The 9654-nt window shown below is 41.9% G+C and overlaps 1 protein-coding gene across 1 annotated transcript; it reads right to left on the reverse strand.

The window, feature by feature from the left end:
- Positions 1-4752: 4752 nt before the first annotated feature.
- LOC147445827 (ATP-dependent DNA helicase RRM3-like) lies at positions 4753-7428 on the reverse strand. Its single transcript, XM_086524636.1, has one exon. It carries the CDS (start codon positions 7426-7428, stop codon positions 4753-4755), a length of 2676 nt encoding a protein of 891 aa, XP_086380762.1.
- Between the last annotated feature and the right edge of the window lie 2226 nt (positions 7429-9654).

A 9654-nucleotide genomic window follows, 5' to 3' on the forward strand; every position in this document is an offset into this window, starting at 1 on the left:
TACATCCATTTGCTCAAGATTTAGATCATGAGCAGCCACAATGCTTAAGACAAGCCTAATTGAGTTCAGTTTTACAACAAGAGAAAATATTTCATTGAAGTCAATGCCTTTCTTTTGAGAAAACCCTTTTACCACAAGCCTAGACTTGTACCTTTTCTTCCCACCTTCTTCTTCCTTCAGCTTGTACACCTATTTGTTTTGAAGTGCCCGCTTACCTTTAGGCAAATCAACCAACTCCCATGTTTGGGTGCGATGTAATGAGTCCATCTCCACTTGCATGCTCTTTATCCATTCTTCTTTGGATTCGTCTTGCATAGCTTCTTCGTATGATTCTGGCTCTCCAGAATCTGAGATCAAGAGATGGTTGAAGAAAGGAACAAACGTTTCTGGAGGTCTACTTGCTCTTGTAGATCTTCGGGAAATAGGTTGAGGCTCCTCATTTTGTTGACGTTGTTGCACATTGTCACTGTTTGCAATCCTTGAGTCTGCACCGTCCTTAAGATCCATGTACTCATCACCTGTTTCTTTTGTTTGTTTTCTTGCCAAGTAATCTTTGTACATATTTTGTTCGTTAAAAATTACATCCCTACTCCTTAAAATTTTACCATCTTCAGGATTCCATAGGTGATACCCAAAGTCACCTTCTCCATAACCAATGAAGAAACACTTTTTGGACTTTGCATCTAGCTTTGATCTTAGGCTTCTATCTATGTGCATGAAAGCCTCACCCCAAACACTTTGAGAAATGCATAATTCACCAGTTTACTTGTCCATGCCTCTTCTGGAACTCCCCCATCCAATGCTGTTGATTAAGTACACAGACGTACTTGCAGCTTCTGCCCAAAGCTCAAGCGGTAGACCTGCATGTAGCCGCATGCTTTGTGTTCGCTCCATGATTGTTCTGTTCATCCTTTCGGACTGGTTGATTAAGTACACAGACGTACTTGCAGCTTTTGCCCAAAGCTCAAGCGGTAGACCTGCATGCAGCCGCATGCTTCGTGTTCGCTCCATGATTGTTCTGTTCATCCTTTCGGAAATGCCATTTTGTTAAGGTGTCCTTGGGGTTGTTCTTTGCCTCCGAATGCGATTGCTAGCACAAAAGCTTTCAAAAGCTTGGCTGCAATATTCGCCTCCATTGTCGGATCTGAGGCGTTTAACCTTAGTACCTGTTTCATTCTCCACAAAGGCTTTCCACCTTTGAAATATGGAAAACACATCGGATTTATTCTTCATTACATAAACCCATGTTTTCCTAGTCGCATCGTCTATGAATGTTACATAGTACGATGAGCCACCAAGTGATGGTTGCAGGACCCCAAACGTCAGAATGACTCAACTCAAGTTTTTTATTTTTTCTTTCATTTCTAAATTTTTGAAATTTTACACTCTTTTGTTTACCATAAGCACAATCTTCACAGAACTCTAAGTCCACTTCTTTCAAACCTGGTAGAAGCTTCTTTGTTTGAAGGATTTACATTCCTTTGGCACCCATATGCCAAGCCAGTAGTGCCACACTGCACTAACGACTTTTGTCGTTGTTGCACAAGCTGAAGGTTGCATGCTAATAGTACATAAGTAAAGTGTACCAACCTTTTCTCCCTTGGCAACCACCAAAGATCCCTTTGAGATCTTGCACCATTTGCTTCCGAATGCAATATTGTGACCTCCATCGTCCAATTGTACACAAGTAAAGTTTTTTCTCCCTTGGCAACCACCAAAGATCCCTTTGAGATCTTCCACCGTTTGCTTCCGAATGCAATATTGTGACCTTCATCGTCCAATTGTTCTATAGAGATCAAATTTTTGCAAAGAGAAGGAACATGCCTAACATCTTTAAGCTTCCATTCATTTCCGTTAGCAGTTTTGACACAAACTGTACCTTTGCTGACAATTTCACAAGCTTCATCATCTCCCAAGTATACATACCCAAAATTAGCTTTGGTGTAATCTTGGAAATGTTGCTTATGTGATGTCGCATGGAATGAAGCCCCGGAATCTACTATCTAGGAATTAGACACATTGTCTAATGAGAGAATTAGAGCATCTTGCTTTCCTTTACCTGCCACATTGGCCTCCGATGTTGGCTTGTTGTCTTGAGACTCCGACTCCTTCTTCTTCTTGGACCAACAATACTTCTTCACATGGCCCTTCTTTCCGCAGTTCCAACATTCAAGAACTGACTTTGTGCGTGACTTGCTCTGTCTTGAAGGATCACCACCCTTTTGGTTTTTGAACCTCTCCTTCGGCCTTCCTCTTGTTTCCACTGACAGTGTAGCACTTGATGTTTCTCCTGTGCTTCTCCTTCGCATTTCCTCGCTTAGGAGAACACCCACAACATCATCAAACTTAAGAGTATTTGTGCCAAAAATAGAATTACTTATAACCATCACAAGGCTGTCCCAACTATCCGGTAGAGATGATAGTATGAGGAGAGCTCACAGTTTGTCATCGAAATTTATTTTCACCGATCGAATTTGACTTATGTTGGTGTTAAAGTCGTTCAGGTGTTCTGCAATGGAACCATTCTCTGCCATCTTTAGATTGAACAAGCGCTTCATAAGAAATACCTTATTGGATGTCGTAGGTTTCTCGTAAAAGTCATCAAGTGACTTCATCAAGTCCTCCTTGGTCTTCATCTCCGAAACATTGAAGGCAACCGTTGATGCCAAGCTTAACTGGATTGTTCACAGTGCCTTTCGATCAAGGACAATCCATGCTTCATCTGCCATCATTGCGGGCTTCTTTGCAAGACCGCCTAGTGGAAAATAGAGGTCCTTCTGGTAGAGATAGTCTTCAATCTGTATCTTCCAATGTTGGTAGTTTTTGCCGTTGAACTTCTCGATCTTGAGCTTCACTTCTTCCGCCATTACTCCCACTCAATTCAAGGAATCCTTTCCTTGAGATTATTTAGCTACAAGAAAACCTTGCTCTGATACCAATTGTTAGAAAATATGATGTAGCTAAGTAGATAATTGAGTAGATTACTTAATGGAGAGAGATAATTTTCACACACAAGAGATTATAGAGTAGAGAGAGAGAGTACACACGATATATGTGGTTCACCCAATGTGGGCTACGTCCACGGAAAAGCATCGACTCAATGGCTTTAGTACTTCAAAACAAGAAGTAGGTTACAAAGGGATTATACCCTTTTTGGAGCTCCTGCCTTGCTTCACTCTCACCACCTCACACCCACCTTGTTGCATCAGCTTCACACTATGAAATGTGTGTAGAAATGGCCTCATTTTATAGGCCAAAAGGGTGGCCCTCTCTCATGAGAGGCAACCATGTGTAGCCACCCTTGTGTGGATAAGTCCAAATCGGACCCTCCAATCCGTCCATGTGTGGCCATCCTTGAGAAGACAAGTCCGCTTTTGAGCTCGGCCACTGGCCATTGACTTTTGATCACCGGCCACTGGCCATTGACTACCGGCCACCGGCTAACCGGCCGATCGTTTCTCAACCACTTTCCGGCCATCATCCGCGGCCATAATATTCCGGCAAAAAAGAATATTCCGTGGGCGTAAAAATTTTGGTTTTCGACGAGTGATTTTATTTTCCGGCGAGTTATTTTTTCTTCACGCATGCTGGCTTATCCTCATAATGGGGGCCTTACAAATGTGCGTTTTTAACACAAAAATTTACAAGGGGTAAATCAGGCTCCATACTTAATACAAACTGCCTGGAACTGGCACTCTCCCTCGTCAATTGGGAAAGTCGTCGATCAGGAAATAGACACAAAGTACAACCACCCGCTTATGGTCGTAAATGCGTCCAAGAGCCGAGTGCACTCTAGGGAAATCCTCTCTAGAATGGTCCGTCAGAGTCAAGCCTATTACTTTGCTTTCCTTGCTAAGGTTCAACATCAAAAGAAAAAGGCTTCCAAGCTCTTCATCCCTAAGGTTAATTTCAAGGCAAAGAAAAGAAATCTCATGCTTCCACTCTCCCTCATCAATTGGGAAACTCGTCGATCAAAAAATATACACAAAGTACAACCACCCGCTTGTGGTCGTAAAGGCCGTCCAAGAGCCGAGTGCACTCTAGGGAAATCCTCTCTAGAATGGTCCGTCGGAGTGAAGCCTATTACTTTGCTTTCCTTGCTAAGGTTCAACATCAAAAGAACAAGTGATAAAATCACAAGGCCTGCCAATAGATGAAACAAATTAAGAACATGGGAGGGAAACACAAATGCGCAAGGACGGAAGTCACATTGATTGAGAAAGTGATTAGCAGACTACATTACAGAATGTCAGTCCCAACGAAGGGTTGAAGAGTAGCAAAATTGCGTCTTTCCAGGATAAAGGTAGGCATAGAATATGGAAACATGGTTTGTTTTTGTGGACAGGATGAGGGAAGGGAGAGATGACGGGAAAAAGGAAGGGAGGGAGGGATGTATAGGAATCATTTAGGGATGATTAGATGTGTGGATGAATGATCGGACCAGAAGCAAAAGCGTGTGCCTATACGATGCAGGGGGATTTTTAATCCAAACATGATCGAGCTTTGAGTTGTACATAGTGGTCACATCATGAATTTGTTGTGTGTAGCCATGTGCTTGGAGCTTCTCCTCCAAGTAACGATATTGATTGTTTGTGGGCTCATTGTCTACATTAAAGTCTCCCATGATGACACTCATCCGTGTAGAATGGAATTGTTGCAGCAGGGTATAGAGTTGTGTGACCAATGCGGTTGAAGATGTGTTTGGTGATTTGTAGACGCATATGATTTCCCAATCAAGGTGTTCATGAATGGCTAATATAACTTGAATGATATTCCTAGAGCTAGAAATGTTTTTGTAGAGTGGAGCTTGATGCTAGGCTTGTAGTAGATTGAAACACCTATTTTGCTGTGGTGATGGACATGATGAAACTTCGGTGCAAAATCATTGGAAGGATTTTTTTGCTTTGTTTCTTGGAGGCATAGAATGTCAGAACTTGTAAAATTCAAATCGTCTTTGATATGTTTGAGATATTTGTGACTAGAAACGATGTTCAATGATTGAATGATATGATGTGTGTCTTTGTATGCGAATGGAAATTTTGTCAAATACTCCCATTTGGCATCATTGTTGAGGCGGTCAAGCTCATCAAGCACAATTTTGTCGACTTTGATTTGGGTTGGATGAATCGGATTGAGAATGTGGAGGTTTGATGGATCTTTGATGCGGGAAAGAGATGTGTAAACTAATCCATGTGAGTTTATTGATGTTGAATCAAAGGCTACTATGCTCATTGTCAAGCCTTGTGACCTATGGATAGTGCGTGCATTCGCTGCTTGTATTGGAAACTGAGTTCGAGAGACAGTGTTCAATGCATTTTTACCAACTTGAAATTCCTTTGTTGTTTGAAAAATTGGTGTCCACTGAGGGCCAATGGGAATCATATTAAGGTGTTGGTTCACATGTCGTTGTTTGCAGCCTGTTGAGGAATCAAAAAACTCTATCCATGCAATAGGACAGTTAGCTCTACTGTCCACAAGCTTCAGAATTCCATCTGCGCCATTCACAAGACCGTCAGAAATATCAATATTGCCACCACAAAGTTCGACAATCATTCTTGCTTTGAGCTCCAAGGTTGAGGACAAGCCTGCTTTGTTTTGTGGGTTGTTTGGAACAACTAGGTTTTTTGAGCAAGTTTTATGGTGGTTGTCTATTGCATGGATTATGTATGCGTTAGTAGGCAATTCCTCAAAAACAAGTCGATTATGTGAGTCTTTCAAGTTGTTGGTGAAGTATAAATGGGGTGTTGTCAATTTGTTAAAGACCTTGTTGGTATGGTTGGTATTCAAGAGCAACAAATCCTCGGTTGTGTGTTTTGCTTTGCGTATTCTATTGAGAATGGCAATGAAGTCATTATTTGATTGACGCATTGTTTTTGTGAGCTCGTGGCATTTTATATGGGTGAGCCAGAATGAAGGCGAGAGCAGTTGCATAGAATCCTGTGGCTCGCTAAATATCCAACGATCTCGAACTGGGCTTGCTTGACACAGGTCACTGCAGAAGATGACATCTAGACCACCGAATGGCTCTATGTGATTGTGCTTAATTGATCGCAGCCTTGTGTCTATGATACGCAAGAGTCTATTCCCAATCAAAGATGCCTCATCAAACACAACAAGCTTGAGATTTCTATACAGTTGCGAGAGCTCGGCAAGGCTCTCAAAAGAAAGAGAAACATTTGGTTGGAAGACAAGGGGCAAACGTAATGCTGAGTGAATCGTTGTCCCTCCAAGGTTGAAAGCTATTTTTTCTGTATATGCCATTAGCAATGTTGAGGGAAGATGTACATCTAATTCAAGGGAGGCATTGTAGTGACGAGTCAAGCCTTGCACGATTGTTTGCAAAGTGAAAGTTTTTCCTGTTCCTGCACCACCTGTTAAGAAGAGATGGATTGGTTGAGTTGGTTGCAAGCGCTTTCTAATCATAATGTCGTCAAAAAGGGAATGTTGCTCGATGTTCAATTTGGACACAAGTGAGTGATACTCCTCGTTGCACAAAGCCAATTTTCGAAATGTTGGTAAGGATCTTGTAGTGGGCTTGTTTGGTTGAATATCAAGTGCCAACTCATATTTGTATGACTCGCCAGGCTTAGATCTTGAGGATGAGGGCAATGAAAGTGTGTTTGAGGTTGCTGCACGAAGTTCTAGCCTACAATATTTTTGACGATTGTCATCTATAATTGCATAGTTTGAGGTAAATTTGTCTTTCCAACAATCAACACTTGTCTCAAAGGTTTTCTCATCGCCGATAAATGGAAGGAACAATAAGCAAAGCTCATGAAAATGCCTCCCTGTATCCTTCTCTAGAATGAAGTTAGCATACCGTATGACTCGAGGGTGCCTAGACTTGCGGGTAGAGCCACGCACGCATCGGTAGTTGCTTGCATAATCAGCCAAACATATGTGTGCAAGGTTGTTTGGACGATGGGTGTACTTGGTGACAATTTCGTCAAAGAAAATGTTAGAATCGTCATGATTCAAAGTATTCAATGCAGCTCTTCTTTTCAACAACAATGTGCGTTGGCTTTCGAAATCTGCATTGACGAACACAAATTTTCTACTCGCACTATGTAAAGGCAATGAAAGAGAAATGTATGTGGCTTGCTGTGATGTCATCTCTTGTGTATTGATCAAAGCACCGCCAATTTTTTTCAACCGATCCAACGTTGACATACTTGTCTTCTTGCAATCTTGCAATATGTGCTTGATTGTTTTGCTTGTGGTCGAATCGTTTTTAGTCATGTATGATGTGCAATATGCAGCAGCGCCATGGCCATTGAATATAAATTGAATGTCAATGTTTGCATCCCATAGACTACACAACTCTTTGTTGAAATTGTTTGTGTAAATGTCTTTTGGATGTCTTTTCAAGAGTAGTGTTGGCTCTATGATGTTCACCGAAAGGGACTTAATATACACTTCTTCAGTCATTTTCAAGGCTGACCTTGAGATGGGAACCCGACCTAGGGTTAAAAGTCCTTTGACCTTAGGCAAGCTAGGACTGAGCTTGAGATGGAAACCCGTCCTAAAGTTGCCTTTGACCTTAGGCAAGCCAGGGCTGAGATTGAGGTGGGAACTCGACCTAAACTTTTCCTTTGACCTTAGGCAAGCTAGGGCCGAGCTTCAGGTGGGAACTTGACCTAAGGTGCTTGTCATGCTTGATGACTAAGGTACTTGAGGTACTTGTCATACTTAATGAGGAAGGTCCTTGAGAAGCTTCCCATCATGGGGGGTAAGGTGCTTGAGTAAAAAAGAGACCCTACAAACTTAATGAGGAAAGCGCTTGAGAAGCTTCCTACGCATGAAAGTCCCAAAGTTAGGGGAATCTTTGACCTAACCTTACCCTCACCCAAAGGGCACCCCTTTTCTCAAAGGGCACATGGGACACATGTAAGACTCTCCCTAAGCTTAACCACATGGTGTGCTTGAATGTTATTGGTTGGGCTAAAGAGGGGTCCAATGAGCTTCTAGTTCCATCCAACAAATATCTAGATATTTTCAAGCTCTCTCTCTCTCTCTCTCTCTCTCTCTCTGTCTTATAAGAGGTAAGAAGGACACTTGTCAAAAGACTATCCATATACTTGACTTCATGCTGCATGTGATTGGCTAGGGGTAGAGGGGTCCAATGAGCTTGAACCATGTGAAAAAGCTACAACTTGCCCCAAGCAAGCAAGGGGGGTGCTAGGGGGATATACACCACACTCACACACACTCATTTTGTGGATCATTCTCACTTGGTGCAAGTTGAGGAACTCCACCTTCTTCCTCAAGCTTGTGAGAAGTGAGAGCCTACACCAACACTCTTGGCTATGGAACCAAGAGCCATGCTTCAATGCTTAAGCTTGCCATATTCTCCATCTTCATTACTATGCTATTATGTATGCTAGCAACAAGAGTGATGATAAGTGAGGAACTATTTCTTTCTCCTATGAAATGTTTCTTCTTCCTCTTCTCTATCCTCATTCCCCGCTAGCTCTCTCCACCTTCGAAGGTGTTTGAGGCCTTGGGACTGAGGCTTGGGATAGTTAATGCTTTCTACGAAGTTTATGTTATGCTTGTGATGTATGAAGCTTTCCATATTCATTGCATCACCTAGGTCACAAGGAACACAAATATTATATTGTACCAAGTCTCTTTTGATGGGAGAAACTATAATACAAATGCCTATTGGAGGGGGGACCGGCTCCATATGAATCCGGTCCTCAACTATTGTCATGTTCTCTAAGCTCTGTCTTTTGCAAAAGTATTGTTCATGCCAAGTTAACTAAGTATCATGTTTATGTTGCTACCATCAAGTAAGTTCACCCGCTATGCTCACAAAGTAATCTCTCAAAAGTGCTTCACCTAATTTCCTAATTCCACTACTTTCAAAGTTCATAGGCCATTTCCATTACGTTGGTATCAGAGCATTTGGTTTCTCTTTTCTTGCTTAAGAAGAGAGGTCCTTAATTAACCTATTTATGGTTGATTTTGTTAATTATATTAGGGTAAGTGGGACTGGGATCTATTATCGATTTTGTTGAGTCCACTATGTGGGATATGGTGCACACCTTGGGAGCTTTTGTCTTAATAATGGAGTCTTTTTAGACTTGCCTACGGCTTTACCATTATTGAGCCATAAGAAGTCCGAAAGGAGCTATCCCTCGGCAACTTCGCTATGTTAGACTCACTCCACTACTCTCTATAATTAACCAATTTGAGCCGTGGGTGTAGATACTTAAGTGCCTATTTTCAAAGGCTAAGAGGAGTAGCAATTGCGGTTTTGAATTGCCAAAGCAAACACTAAGTAAACACACAAGTTTAATTAAGATGGCTGACAATAACCAAGAGAGTAGAATGAACATTGATAACTTTGATTTTGCACATGAAGGTGCTAATGATGATGCCCCCATGTTTGTTAATTATCTTGTCACAGGTTGCAACAAGCTATGGGCAACCCCACTTGCAAGCCGAAGTTACTCAACAACTTCGTGCTTATGGGATTTCCTTTCCTCTCCAAGAGGAGAGAGAGATCTTAGGATGCCTCTTGATGAGACCCCCAAAAGAAGACTCTCTCCCATACGAGAGGAGGAATCCAAAGATCAAGAAAGTAATGAATCCCTAAATTCCTCTGAAGATGAAGGTGGACTAAACGATCGCCAACTCCTTCTAAGAGGA

This window comes from Adiantum capillus-veneris, chromosome 12 (genome assembly GCF_014529385.1).
Source record: "Adiantum capillus-veneris isolate H3 chromosome 12, ASM1452938v2, whole genome shotgun sequence".
Taxonomy (NCBI): Eukaryota; Viridiplantae; Streptophyta; class Polypodiopsida; order Polypodiales; family Pteridaceae; genus Adiantum; species Adiantum capillus-veneris.